Genomic DNA, 15,153 nt, shown 5'->3' on the forward strand with positions numbered 1-15,153 from the left:
CTGTAATCTCACAAACGGCGCAGAACGGCAAGGAAGAACCAATCGCGTTCGCATCCAAAACGCTGACGACCGCCGTAAAAAACTACAGCTAAGTGGAGAAAGAAGCACTGCGATCGTGTTTGGTGTCCGGAAGTTCCACCAATATTTGAGTGGGCGACATTTCCTGCTCATCACCGACCACAAGCCGCTGCTGACTATTTTCAGTCCGGAGAAAGATTTGCCTGTCATGACTGCAGCGTCTACAACGTTGGGCCCTGATCATGATGGGATATGATTACCGCATCATTTACCGACAGTCTGCCGAGCATGCCAATGCCGATGCACTGTCTCGTCCACTGATTGGACCCGACCTGACGTTCAATAAAGAGGAGGCAATTATTGAAATTGAGACGGACTTGCTAAACACGCGGATCATCGCCGATTTCCCAGTCTCCACAAGGACGGTCGCCAACTATACGAGCACAGACCCCATTTTGTTGACGGTACGACATTTTGTCACTCAGGGGTGGCCGAACAGTCCCAAGCTGGACAAGGAATTCCGCTCATTCCAGAATGCGCAAACGGAGATCTCCTCAAAGGATGGCATTCTGCTCCGCGACTGTCGTGTGGTCATTCCGACGGAACTCTGATCACCAATTCTGAAAATGTTGCACAAGACACACATTGGAATTGTGCGAATGAAGGCGCTCGCCCGCATGCACGTGTGGTGGCCAAATATCGAGGCCGATATAGCCGACCACTGCAAGGACTGCACACCATGTGCCGAAACAGCGCCGAATCCACCGGAAAAGACCTCCGCATGGCCCGTCCCCGGCCAACCATGGCAGTGAATCCACATAGATTTTGCCGGACTGTTCCTGGAGGACATGTGGCTGGTCGTCATGGACGCCCATTCAAAATGGCCACATGTTATACAAATGAATAAATATCCAACCACCGAAACAACCAGTTCTGCGCTCGACGATTTATTCGCCATTTGGGGATTGCCCTTAACAATTGTAAGCGACAATGGACCCCAATTTGCCTCGCAAATGTTCAGTGACTGGTGCAAACATCACTCAATCGTGCATCTGACATCTGCACCTTTTCATCCACCCTCAAATGGTGAGGTGGAGCGGCTTGTCGGCGTTTTCAAGCAAGCCATGAAACGTGCTGTAGAAATTGAAAAGAAATCAAAACAATTGGCATTGCGCGATTTCTTACGGCAGTATCGAACCGTTCCAAACTGCACTACCGGTCAACTCCAGCGAAGATGATGCTCGGACGTCAAGTGCGCTGTCCCCTATCAGTTTTGACCCCGACCGGTTTTGGACCAGAACTCCACTGGTCACAAACCTCCAGCCAGAATATCTACTTTCCAGCACAACCCTCTGTCTTCTATGAATAAGCCAGTTCTTAATCCATACAACGAGTCTCGTATATCTTAATCTTCTGGATCAGCCTACCATGAGGAACATTATCAAAAGCCTTACGAAAATCCATGTATACACCATCCACTACCGTGCTGCATGTTCCTGTCCAGTGGCCTTGAACGTAATCAATCCTGCAGTTTCAGTCGCGACACATGGTTGCTCTGTGTGTTTCCTCAGCAAAGAAAATGTAGGACTAAATGTTAGGTGATAGGAGCCCCAAGTATTGGGTGGCCGAGTGGCGCAGCTGAGAGAGCTGCTGCCTCACAGTGCCAGAGACCCGGGTCCAATCCTGACCTTGGGTGCTGACCATGTGACTGCATGGGTTTTCTCCAGGTGCTCTGGTTTCCTCTCACAACCCAAAGATGTCTGAGTTTGTCAGTTAATTGGCAATAGACAATATAGACAATAGGTGCAGGAGTAGGCCATTCGGCCCTTCGAGCCAGCACCGCCATTCAATGTGATCATGGCTGATCATTCTCAATCAGTACCCCGTTCCTGTCTTCTCCCCATACCTCCTGACTCCGCTATCCTTAAGAGCTCTATCTAGCTCCCTATTGAATGCATTCAGAGAATTGGCCTCCACTGCCCTCTGAGGCAGAGAATTCCACAGATTCACAACTCTCTGACTGAAAAAGGTTTTCCTCATCTCCATTCTAAATGGCCTACCCCTTATTCTTAAACTGTGGCCCCTGGTTCTGGACTCCCCCAACATTGGGAACATGTTTCCTGCCTGTAACGTGTCCAACCCCTTAATAATCTTATACGTTCTTATACTCTTATACGTTCTTATAATCTTATATTGTAATGGGCACAAGTGTGTAGGGAATGGAAGCGATAGTGAGATAACAGAGAGCTCATGTGTGCAGGTGATCGATGGTCAGCGTGGACTCTGTAGGCTGAAGGGCCTATTTCCATGCTGTCATGTCATACATGCATCTGTGTCCCAGCCTGGGTTAGGACCTGAAGGAGAGGAATATAATGGAGAAGGAAGTAACAAGAAGAGACAATAAGTCAAGTCCTAGTATTGATTCATATTTCTCAGATATGCTTTTTCACAATTAGTGACCTGACACTGCTCAGTAAAATGGAAATCTCACCAAGTGAGTGGACATTTCAGACAATTGGAACCAAAAGTACATATAAGTACTTTATTCGTCCCACAACGGGGAAATTTGCAGGGTTACAGCAGCAAAGTGGTAGCAAAAATAAATTAGCATTCATTAAAAAAAAAAAATAATGGTAATTCTCTTTATTTGCTGGTCTGCTGGGAGCAGCGCTGATTGTCCAGTCTGATGGCAGCAGGAAGGAAGGACCTTCGATATCTCTTCTTCACACACTTGGGGTGAAGAGGTCTTTCACTGAAGGAGCTGCTCAGTGCAGTGACAGTGTCCTGCATGGGGTGGGAAGAGTCGTCCAGCAGTGATGATAGCTTTGCCATCATCCTCCTCTCTCCCACCGCCTGCACTGAGTCGAGGAGGTATCCCAGGACAGAGTTGGCCTTCTTGATCAGTTTATCAAGTCTCTTCCTGTCAGCAGTTGAGATGCTGCTGCTCCAGCAGACCACTCCATAGAAAATGGCTGATGCCACCACAGTGTCGGAGAAGGACTTGTCCTTGAGCCATGCTGGAGGCTGATAGTCACTGGCCTGGAGTCCGGGTGTCAGCACCAGCATTGATTGAGGGGGAGAGGATTGGATCTAACAGTGCTTGCAGGACAGGTTGATGTGGTGGGGTGGGGGGGCATTGGGAGCATGTGTCACGAAACCTGGTGTTTGCAGGTTGGGATGAGGGAGAGAGATTAGCATTGGTTGAAGGGTGCCATGGAGCATTTGTTAGTAAAATACAAAGCTTACTACATCAGTGGATGTGGCACTGATTTGCATCTGAAAATATACAGCTGGTTCTCCTTTTGGCAGCTATCTCCACAGACTTCATGGGCCTGCAGTTCACCTGGAGTGTAGGGATTGCAACCAACACTGTCTGATGTCTGGGAGTTTCAATCCAATTATTTATAAGGGATGTTGGGTTGAAACTGGACCCTTTGTAGGGTGAAATATTGTTTAGTTTTGTATAGTTTAGAGATACAGCACGGAAACAGGCCCTTTGGCCCATCGAGCCTGCACCGACCAGCGATCCCCGTACATTAACACTATCCTTCTTGCACTAGGGACAATTTACACTTATACCAAGCCAATTAACCTGCAAACCTGTACGTCTTTGGAGTATGGGAGGAAACCAAAGATCTCGGAGAAAATCCAGGCAGGTCACGGGGAGAACATACAAAATCCGTACAGACAGCACCTGTAGTCGGGATCGAACACGGGTCTCTGGCACTGCAAGCGCTGTAAGGCAGTACCACTGCGCCACCATTGTTGTTTAAATTATTTTAATTTTCTTGAATGTTGGGATATTGGCATTAAATGAAGAATGAGGGATTGGAAGCTATCTGCGGCATCTCTGGAAAACACAGACAGATGACGTTTAGGGTCAGGACCCTTCTTCAGACTCCTACCTATCAGACATGTCACTATCCATGTTCTCCAAAGATGCTGCCTGACCCATTGAGTTACTTTAACATTTTGTGTCTAACTTTGCTAAAGCAGCATCTGTAGTTCTTTGTTATATTTTGGAAGCTACATTGTTTGATGGATGTCAGTTTGAGAACTGCACTGTTCGAAGGTTGTAAATCAGAATTTGCATTGTTTGAATGATGGTATATTTTAGTACGGCAATTGTTTGAGGTGTGGGTGATTGGAATTGATAGCTGAAGGGATGGGACCAATATTGGATAAAGGTGGGCAACTAGACCCAGTACGTTTTGAATAGTTGGTCATCAGAACTGATATTATTTGAAGGCTGTCAGTTTGGTACCCATTGGAAAGGTGAAAACCTCATGTGAGTGGATGTTGCATATTTGCAGAACAGAAAGTTGCCAAGTGGGATTATTTTGTGAGCAGAGATGGCCACCGGCCTGATGGCTCTGTACTCTGGAGTGTAGGTATCAATACAAGCATTTCTTTTATTGACAATAGATGCAGAAGTAGGCCATTCGGCCCTTCGAGCCAGCACCACCGTTCAATGTGATCATGGCTGATCATTCTCAATCAGTACCCCGTTCCTGCCTTCTCCCCATACTCCCTGACTCCGCTATCCTTAAGAGCTCTATCTAGGACATGGGGTTTGATTCAATATCGTCTGAAGGGTGACCACTGTAAACAGGCATTGTTTGAAGCTAAGGATACAGTATTGTTTGAAGAGTGAGCAATCAGAAACTGTTGTTGGAAGATTGTGCGGGTCAGTATTATCATTGTGGGAAAGATAAGGGATCAGAATCAAAATTGTTTGAAAGGGTTGGGATTGTCTGATATTGTTTCAAGGGTGGAGTTTGGAGCAGTCACATATTGGGACTGGCATTGTTTAACGGGAGATGATTCAGAAACAGTCTTATTTGAATCGGTGCCTTGTTTCTGGACAAAATAATGCTGACATTCAATTAAAAATGAAGCCACATTTATCAGTTCTTTTTCATCAATATACACCCATGTTCCGTGCTGATGATGTGAACAATCAACTTCTAGTTTAATAAACTAATAATTAAAAAGCATAAAATCAAATTTAAAAATTGAAAAACTAGTTTAACTTTATAAGAGGTGGCAGTAAAACAGCATAACGTCACAAAAAAAGCACTGCTTTGAATTGCAGGGAATGGGAACAGTTGCTGTTTGAATGGTTGGTGCAGGTAACTGTTTGATCTGCAGGGTGTGATTGAGAACTGGTATTATTAAAATGAACTGTAGCTCCTATCTTCAATGTTTGCAGAGTGATGTCTCACAGGAAGCATTGTTTACACAGCGGGTAGTTGAGGCCAGTAAGGTTTCAAGCATATAGGCGATCAAAATTTGATTTTTTGGAAGGTTCGTTCCAGGAATTGATGTTGTTGAAGGATGAGTGGTTGGAATGGCCTGATGACCCGGCATTGTGGTTGGGGTGTGGGGTTCGGCACGGGTACGCTTTTGAACAGGAACATTTTGGAATTTGGAATTGGCACCCTTGTTGGACTCAAAATGTTTTAAATGGCGAGGAATGGAAACAACATGCTGGAATTCATTGCCACAGACGGCAGTGGAGGCCAAGGCAATGGATATTTCTGAAGGTGGAGATTGACAGATTCACGGTTAGCTTGGGAGTCAGGGTTATGGGAAGAAGGCAGGAGAATGGGGTTGAGAGGGAAAGATAGATCAGCCATGATTGAATGGCGAAGCAGACTCGATGGGCCGAAAGGGTCATTTTAAAAGGTATGAAAACGCACACCAGGTACAGGGTCATTTCCCTTCCCAGTTTTTATCAGGCAACTGAATCATCCTACCACAAATAGAGAGCAGTGCTGAACCATGTCTTTGGTGACCCTCGGACTATCCTTGATCGGACCTTGCTGGCTTTACCTTGCACTAAACGTTATTCCCTTATCGTGTATCTATGCACTGTAAATGGCTCGATTGGAATCATGTATTGTCTTTCTGCTAGTATAAGAAAATAACTGCAGATGCTGGTACAAATCGATTTATTCACAAAATGCTGGAGTAACTCAGCAGGTCAGGCAGCATCTCGGGAGAGAAGGAATATTGTCTTTCTGCTGACTGGTTGGCATGCAACAAAAGCTTTTCACTGTACCTCGGTTCACATGGCAATAAACTAAACTGAAATTGAAACTGAAACTGAATGGCCTAATTTTGCTCCCATTAAGTTATGAACTTGTGAACTTATGATTGATAGGTAGAAAGTAGGGATGGGAGCTCTTTGATGGGTCAGTATTCAAAACTGTCATTTTGAAGGGGTGGCATATGAGGACGGTCTTCTTTGACGACTGGTGAATTGGAATTGGCATTTCTTGAAGGGCATAAAGATTCAAATGAGTATTTTTTGAAGTGTGGGGAACAGGAACAGTCTCTTTGAGTGCTGGGAGATGATAAACAGTCATGGCTTGAATTTACATTGTTTTGAAGAACGTGGGCCCAGAAGACTCATGGTGGGATCATTGTGGCAGGTGTCGGATCAGCACACTCTGAAGGGGGTGACTTCAGAAGCAGCACTGTGTGAAGTTAAACTGAGTTTATTGTCATCAAAGATACTAGAGGAGCAAGATGGAACACTCCGTTGAAATCGCCTGTACTGAAGTGTAGTCCGCAAAGGAGCGTAACGTCCGCCATTTTAGTAAGCAAAAACGGCCGTTCGTTCTGCCTCTCGCTGTGTATTCAGTTTTGGGGGAACAGTATGTGTGATGATACCATAAAAATGCAGAATATATCTCATCTATCAATTCACAGATTTTTGTTATTTTTCTTTTTAAATGTTTCTGCAAGTTTCTGCCTACTAAAATGGCGCCAAGACATACTATGGTTTTTAGGGTCGAGTGCTCTATTATCTTTTTCTTTTTTTTTTTAATCAAAAATATTTATTCAAATATTCAAATAATATATACAATACAATAAAACCAAAACAGAACCCACCACCAGAATACTATACAAACAAATATACCAATTGAAACTATTATACAATTATATTACAATCCCCATCCAGGATACATCCAATCCCCCGCGGTGCCCAGCGGTTCCGGAAATCCTCCAGGGTGCCCGTGGACAGCGCGTAGTCCCTCTCCAACACCACCCGGGCGCGGATGTAACCCCGGAAAAGGGGTAGGCAGCTGGCTCGTGCAGAGCCCTCTTCCGCCTGGCGCCTGGAGTACTGTGTGCAACCCAACAAGGACATCTTCGGCCCTACCCTCTCCCCTATGCACAGGGTGTCCAAAGATGAGGATGGTGGGTGAAAAGTGCAGCCAAAAAGCAAGGAGCAGCCCCTTTAGATATTGGAACAGGGGCTGCAACCTCACACACTCCATGTACACGTGGTACACAGACTCTTCCAACCCGCAAAAGTGGCAGGCGGCTGGCGAGCCTGTGAACCGCGCGAGGAACAGGTTGCAGGGGACTCCTCGGTGCAATACCCTCCACCCCAGGTCCCCGATGGAGAGGGGCAGAATCCCTGCGTAGAGGGATCCCCACCGCGGGGCCCCCTCGCGACCGGAAGGCAACACCGACCGCCACTTAGTGTCCAGACGGTGGACCAGGGTGAGGAAGTGCAGGGTGGCGCTATTATCTTTGATTGTCATGCACAAGTAAGGCGAGGCAAAGGTACAATGAAAATCTTATGTGCAGCTGCAGCACAGTGACATAGACCCAGACATAGACCCAGACATAGACCCAGACATAGACCCAGACATAGACCCAGACATAGACCCAGACATAGACCCAGACATAGACCCAGACATAGACCCAGACATAGACCCAGACATAGACCCAGACATAGACCCAGACATAGACCCAGACATAGACCCAGACATAGACCCAGACATAGACCCAGACATAGACCCAGACTGTGTGCAAACACACGCAAATGCACAGAACAGTAAAAAAAATAAAGACTGCAACAAAAACACATTTGTATAAAACACAATTAGAAAACAAGTTGTCCTTGTAGTGCAAGAGCAGTTCCATTGCTAATGTAGGACCAAGGTTTTGGTGGGTTCATTCAAACACCTGGCAGTTGTTGGAAGGTAATAGTTCAGCTTATTTTCACATGTACGGATGTACAGCTTTCTTTTGGTGCATGCTCTCCAGTCAGCTGAAAGACTGTACATGGTTACAATCGAGCCGTCCACAGTGGAGAGATACAGGATAAAGGGAATAACGTTTAGTGCAACATAAAGTCCAGTAAAGTCCAATCCAAGACAGTCCGAGAGTCTCCAATGAGGTAGATGGCAGCTCGGGACCACTCTCTAGTTGTTGATAGGATGGTTTAGTTACCTGATAACAGCTGGGAAGAAACTGTTCCTGAATCTGGAGGTGTATTTTCAAACTTCTGTACCTCTTGCCAGAAATGTGAAAATGCATGGGAATATGAAGGTAGCTGTTCCTGAACTTGGTGGCATGCCTCTGCTGTATGGTTCTGTACCTCTGCTGTATGGTGGCAGCGTGACGAGGACATGGCCTGCTTTGTGGGGATCCATAACGGTAGATGTCGCCTTCTTGATGCAGCGCCTCATGTAGATGCTTTTGATGTGTAGGAAACAAACTGCAGATGCTGGTTAAAATCGAATGTAGACACAAAATGCTGGAGTAACTCAGCGGGTCAGACAGAATCTCGGGAGAGAAGGAATGGGTGACGTTTTGGGTCAAGACTGTTCTTCAGACTGAGGAAACGTCCCGACCCAAAATGTCACCCATTCCTTCTCTCCCGAGATGCTGCCTGACCCGCTGCGTTACTCCAGCATTTTGTGTCCACCTTAGATGCTTTTGGTGCTGGCTATGCCTGTGAATGACTGGGTTGAGTCCACCTCTCTCTGCAGCCTCTTGCGTTCATATGCATTGGAAATGCAATACCAGGCCATGATTCAAACAGTTGGGATACCTTCTACAAACGTTTGTTTGCGTATTCAGCAAATCTCTGTAAACTTTTAAGAAAGTAAAGGAGCTCGTGCAACTTCTTGATGTTGTATCTACATGCTGGGCCCAGGACAGGTCATCCGAATGTTAACACCCGTGTGTTTGAAGTTTAGTGCTCGTTCAAAAATAGACCTCATTCAGCGAGCAGTTGTTGAACAGTGTTTAACCAGTCCTTTCTGTGGCTGCACCCAAGAGGCTGATGGTCTGCAGTATGGAGAGTAGGTTTTGGGGCACCAACATTTGTTGATGGTATGTGAATCTTAACCAGCATTGCTTCAGACCATGGCATTTCCAAAGATCAGTGTTCAAAACAAACCAGTTCTGGATAGACTCGGCTTGTACTCGCTGGAATTTAGAAGATTGAGGGGGGATCTTATAGAAACTTACAAAATTCTTAAGGGGTTGGACAGGCTAGATGCAGGAAGATTGTTCCCGATGTTGGGGAAGTCCAGAACAAGGGGTCACGGTTTAAGGATAAGGGGGAAGTCTTTTAGGACCGAGATGAGAACGTTGTTTTTCACACAGAGAGTGGTGAATCTATGGAATTCTCTGCCAGAAGGTAGTTGAGGCCAGTTCATTGGCTATATTTAAGAGGGAGTTAGATGTGGCCCTTGTGGCTAAAGGGATCAGGGGGTATGGAGAGAAGGCAGGTACGGGATACTGAGTTGGATGATCAGCCATGATCATATTGAATGGTGGTGCAGGCTCGAAGGGCCGAATGGCCTACTCCTGCACCTATTTTCTATGTCTATGTTTCTATGGAATGTTGGCCTTCATAACAAGAGGAGTTGAGTATAGGAGCAAAGAGGTCCTTCTACAGTTGTACCGGGCCCTGGTGAGACCGCACCTGGAGTACTGTGTGCAGTTTTGGTCTCCAAATTTGAGGAAGGATATTCTTGCTATGGAGGGCGTGCAGCGTAGGTTCACTAGGTTAATTCCCGGAATGGCGGGACTGTCGTATGTTGAAAGGCTGGAGCGATTGGGCTTGTATACACTGGAATTTAGAAGGATGAGGGGGGATCTTATTGAAACATATAAGATAATTAGGGGATTGGACACATTAGAGGCAGGAAACATGTTCCCAATGTTGGGGGAGTCCAGAACAAGGGGCCACAGTTTAAGAATAAAGGGTAGGCCATTTAGAACGGAGATGAGGAAGAACCTTTTCAGTCAGAGAGTGGTGAAGGTGTGGAATTCTCTGCCTCAGAAGGCAGTGGAGGCCAGTTCGTTGGATGCTTTCAAGAGAGAGCTGGATAGAGCTCTTAAGGATAGCGGAGTGAGGGGGTATGGGGAGAAGGCAGGAACGGGGTACTGATTGTTGGATGGATGGAAGGGTGTAGTGTTTGTTGTTTGAGGGGTAGGGTACATCAGAACCAGTTTTTTGGAAGTAACATGTGAAAATGGTATTACTTTAAACCAGGTGGATTGGATATGGTAATGCAGAAACAAGGAACTGTAGATGCTGGTTTGCACAAAAGGACCAATAGGACTTAAAGGGTAGGATTTGGGATCAGGCGCTATTTGAAGGGTGAGGGATCAGAACCAAAGTGTGGCCTGATGGCTCAGGGACATCGGCTTTGGGAATTGGAAGTATTCTGTGATAAATCAGGCCAGTGGGGGGTGCGGGGAGAAATTATTTTTAATGGGGGTGAGAGGAATATGGAGTTGTGTGAAAGCTGAATATCAGGGTGGCACGGTGGCGCTGTGGTAGAGTTGCTCACCTTACATCGCCAGGGACACGGGTTTGATCCTGACTTGTCCGTACGAAGTGTGTACATTCTCACCTGCATGGGTTTTCTCTGGGATCGCCCGCTTTTCCTCCCACACTCCAAAGATGTACAGGATTGTTGGTTAATTGGCTTGGTATAAATGTGAAATTGTCCATAGTGTGTGTAGGATAGTGTTAATGTGCGGGAATCGCTGGCCGGCGCAGACTCGGTGGTTCGAAGGGCCTGTTTCCGCTGCTGTATCTCTAATCTAAACTAAATTAAACAGTGGCGGAGGGGTCTTGTGTGATGCTGGATGGGCTGAGAATAAACATTAATAATTGAATTACCTGGTAGGCATTCCAGTCTGGCCTTGCTCCAGGAAGACCATAGTGTCTTGGGAATGTCCAGTGAGCTAGATAGAACTCTTAAGGATAGCGGAGTCAGGGGTTATGGGGAGAAGGCAGGAACGGGGGTACCGATTGAGAATGATCAGCCATGATCACATAGAATGGCGGTGCTGGCTCAAAGGGCTGAATGGCCTACTTCTGCACCTATTGTCTATTGTTTATTGACTGGTAGCAAGTTGGTTCAGGTTCAACCTGGAGTATTGCACAATGAACGACTGCTTTCTGTCCACCCCTGACACAGAACACATATAAATTTTACAGGAGTGACAGAGCCAGGAGGTATCCAGTGGAACTTCCAGGGAACTTCCAGAAAGCTCACTTCACCTTGGGGGTGGGGGGGGGGGGGGGGGGGGGGTGGCGGGGTGGGGGGTGGGGGTGGGGGGGGTTGGGGGAGGGGGATAGGAGCAAAAGTAAAATCAGTTGCGTAATGCTGAAATAAACAACATTATGTCATTGAATTTCTTGGCATTGGTGTTTTCCAAGTTCGGAACTGACTGTTTTAAAATCGCAGTGACATGGCTTATTTTGCACCGGCTGATAGTTTTATGCTATATGAACCCTCAGGTTTAATCGGCAGTGCGTTGTTGACAAAGACAAGAGGAACCAGTGCAGATTTTGCAGATTGAAGAAATGTTTCCGGGCTGGGATGAAGAAAGAAGGTAAGGCTGCCAAAGGATGGACAGGTGAATCACTGACTTAAAATAACTCTCACCACCGTTGTACCGAGAAGAAACTGAAATGTTCTGTTCAAATGTGGCCTCTGGAGGATGATGTCTCTAATTTAAATTCCCATTTGTTTAGGTGCCGGTATAAAATGGTTGCCAGCAATTGAATTACATGGGAAATTAGTTGCAGCTGTTTAAAACTTAGTTAATTCTGCACCTTTCTGGAGCGATGAGGAACTTAAATAACAGAGAGGATCATGCTTGGCCCCTGCAAATCACTTGCCATAATGTTGCTGAATCACTTATTGATCTTTCGTTGCACTGTGCAAAAACGCACAAGTGTGGTAGCAAGCTAAAAAATGTATGTGTTATTGCATTTTTATTGATTATTCTTATTGGTCTTATTGTTGAACTGCGGGTAATTTTTCATTTCACTACACATTTATGTGTATGTGACAAATAAACGACTTTTGACTATTGACTTCACTCATTCAGATACAATGGTCTTCCTGTGCAACATTGGAGGTCAGGCTTCAGGTTGGTGGGCCGGGAGGTTATTTCATCAAGAAGGCAATGGCATCAAAACTGACTGGCAACGTTGCCACAATGCTGAGAACTATATTCTGCACTCTGTATCTTGCTTCGCTCTCCCTATCATACTTGAGTTTGGCATCACTATATTCATCTGATCTGTTTGGATAGCATGCTGAGCAAAGCATTTCACTGCACCTCGGTACACGTGACAATAATAAACCTCAACCTAAAACTGTAGGTAACAGGGTCTCGAACTCAACTGTCCTTCTTCAATCTCCCCTCCTGGCTTCATCTGCCCATCATATGCTCACACCGTCCCACTACTTATCTGGTTCCCCATCTCAGACTCTGTCTCGTCTGCCCTTCTCGCTACTCTTGGTCCTGATGCCGGGGCTTGTCCTGAAACATTGACCACCCCTTTGCCTCCACAATGCTGCCTGACCTGCTGAGTTCCTCCATATCCCAGCACCTGCAGTCTCCTGTTCCTCCACAGATAGGAGAATCCGAAACTTGGGGTGGACTGAGAAAATAGCATGAAGCTAGTGAACCATTGGCGCCAGAATGTGTGGAGTGGCTGATCTGGGGATTGGTCTGATGGGAGGTGATGGCGTGACACTGGTATTAGAAGGTCGGGAGATGGATGGAGGGCTCATTGAAGAGTAAGTGCTTGGAACTTGAGGGGCGATGAATGTGTCGTAGGCCATTGAAGAAATGAGGTTGAGATTCAGATGTTGGAGAGTTTGGGGTCCCTGAGAATCAGGTCACTGGGGCCATTGGGGAAACATAGTATTCAGGACATCGGAACCTCAGACACTTGAATATGAAGGAAGTGGAGGGATCTGGATCAAATACTAAAAAGATTAGTTTAACTTGGCATTATGCTTGGCATGGACATTATGGGCCAGATGGCCTGTTCCTGTGCTGTATGTTATGTTCTATGTCAGCACTTGGGGTGAAAAGGGTGGGGAGATTGGTGGAGTAGACCAGTGGTTGATATGTGGATGTGGATGGCCTTGCAGATGAGATTGGGATTTACTTTAGTGGGGCCTTAGCAAGGCACTATGCAATTTCCTGGGGATGAACTATAATGAAGAATAAAGTGAGGCAATTTCTGGTGCAACTGTCGCATGGCAAATGATGTCACGAGCTCGGCACACGATGGGCAGTGTCCAGTTGGCTGGACTGCAAATGGTCGATCCCATGTTTCATTGTAGACAATTGCCTTTTAACCTGTTGGCAGTGAATATGAAGCAATCAAAGTTCTTGGCCATTGATAACCCACTGGCATTGCTGCACTTTAAATATCCTCTTCTTCTGTTGCTCTGCGCTTGCATTTCAGGCAATTCAATTAAAACAAATTATCTCCCTTGATTTAAAATAAAAATTGGTGTAAGCTTTACATGCTGAGTAATAAAATTGTCCTTCAAGGCCCAATGTTAATGGAAGCTGTGTTGTAATGCACTGGTTAAATACGAACGTTTTAAATGGACAGCTGAACTGATAAAACAACACACACAAAGCTTACTTATTAATCTATTGATTTAATTTTTAAAACTATGTATCAATTTATCAACTAATAAATTGATGGGTATCTGGAAAATAGTTTGTAGTTCAACAAATTATGTAGATCAAGTTTAAAGTTTAAAATAAATAAAATTCATTAAAACAAAAGCTTATCTGTCCTTTTAGACAAATTGAAAGTAGATAAAACAGTGAAAAGCTGACGTAATTGTGTCTCTATCAATAGCTTGGCAAGTACCAGCTAATTTTGTGGAAGATTTGTCCATTATCAACTAACACATGTTTTGTGCTGTTTTCTTTATAAATAACTAAATATCATGATTGGCAATTTGCTTCATGTTACTAAGCAGTTTTTAAAACATTGTTTTTACTGTAAAATTTTATTAAAGCACTTTGATCTAGATTTCCTATTGTCTAGGACACCACCTAAGCACAAAATAAAAATGTTTCCATTGTAGAAAATTGGGGAGTTCTTGTAAAATCCCCAGTTTCTCTGTCATTTAGTCATACAGCACAGAAACAGACCCTTGTTCATGCTACCAAGATGCCCCATCTATGCTAGTCCCGCCTGCCCATGTTTGGCCCATATCCATCAAAATCTTTCCTACTCATGCATCCATCCAAATGCCTTTTAAATGCCACAACTACCATCTCTGGCAGCTTGTTCCATCTACCCACCACCCTCTGTGTGAAAAAAACATGCTTCTCGGGTTCCTCTTAAATCTTTCCCTTCTATGACCTCTGGTTCTTGATTCCTCTACTCAGGTAAAAGACTCTGCTCCTCATGCATCTCTGCCACTAATGCATGGAGGTACCTGGACAGACATCCAGATTCAGTGACGTTTCGAGTCAGGACCCTTCTTCAGACCTTATTTAGTGTGAATGATACCTTGGGCCTGTGAACTATGGAGTTTTACAAAGGTTGACACTTTTTGCAGAAATTAAAAACATTTATTAGCCCACTGCACATGGCTGAATTAATCTGAATGCTTTATCCTAACCAAAAATATAATGCTTAATATAATATAAATGCTTCATCCTGACCAATAATATAATTCTTAATATAATATAAATGCTTCAGAGGAAATTAGTTTAACCTAGTTTATCTTGAAAAGGGTCCCGACCCGAAACATCACTTATCCATGTTCTGCAGGGATGCTGCCAGATCCGCTGAGTTACTCCAGCACTTTGTGTCTTTATTTTTTATAAACCAGCATCTCTGCAGTTCCTTGTTTCTAACTTGGCATCATGTTTGGTCAGGGATTAAGGCCTCCCCCTGTGCTGTATTGTTCTACGTTCTATAGGAAGTCAGCCATGGTTACTACAGAGACTACTGTATAAGAGAGCTGAAGGCAGAGAGAGATGTGGGAAAATAACTCTCATTTATCCTGTTTTAAACAAGACCTA

General features: G+C 45.1%; 1 protein-coding gene across 1 annotated transcript in view; it reads left to right on the forward strand.

The window, feature by feature from the left end:
* LOC144592918 (hepatocyte nuclear factor 4-gamma-like) overlaps positions 1–15,153 on the forward strand; it is a 140,865-nt gene that overhangs the window by 96,723 nt on the left and 28,989 nt on the right. The window contains exon 3 of the mRNA XM_078398185.1: positions 11,591–11,685. Coding sequence (XP_078254311.1) covers positions 11,591–11,685 — 95 coding nt within the window. The remainder of the gene's footprint in view (positions 1–11,590; positions 11,686–15,153) is intronic.

Source organism: Rhinoraja longicauda, chromosome 4, assembly GCF_053455715.1.
Source record: "Rhinoraja longicauda isolate Sanriku21f chromosome 4, sRhiLon1.1, whole genome shotgun sequence".
NCBI classification, from domain to species: Eukaryota; Metazoa; Chordata; class Chondrichthyes; order Rajiformes; family Arhynchobatidae; genus Rhinoraja; species Rhinoraja longicauda.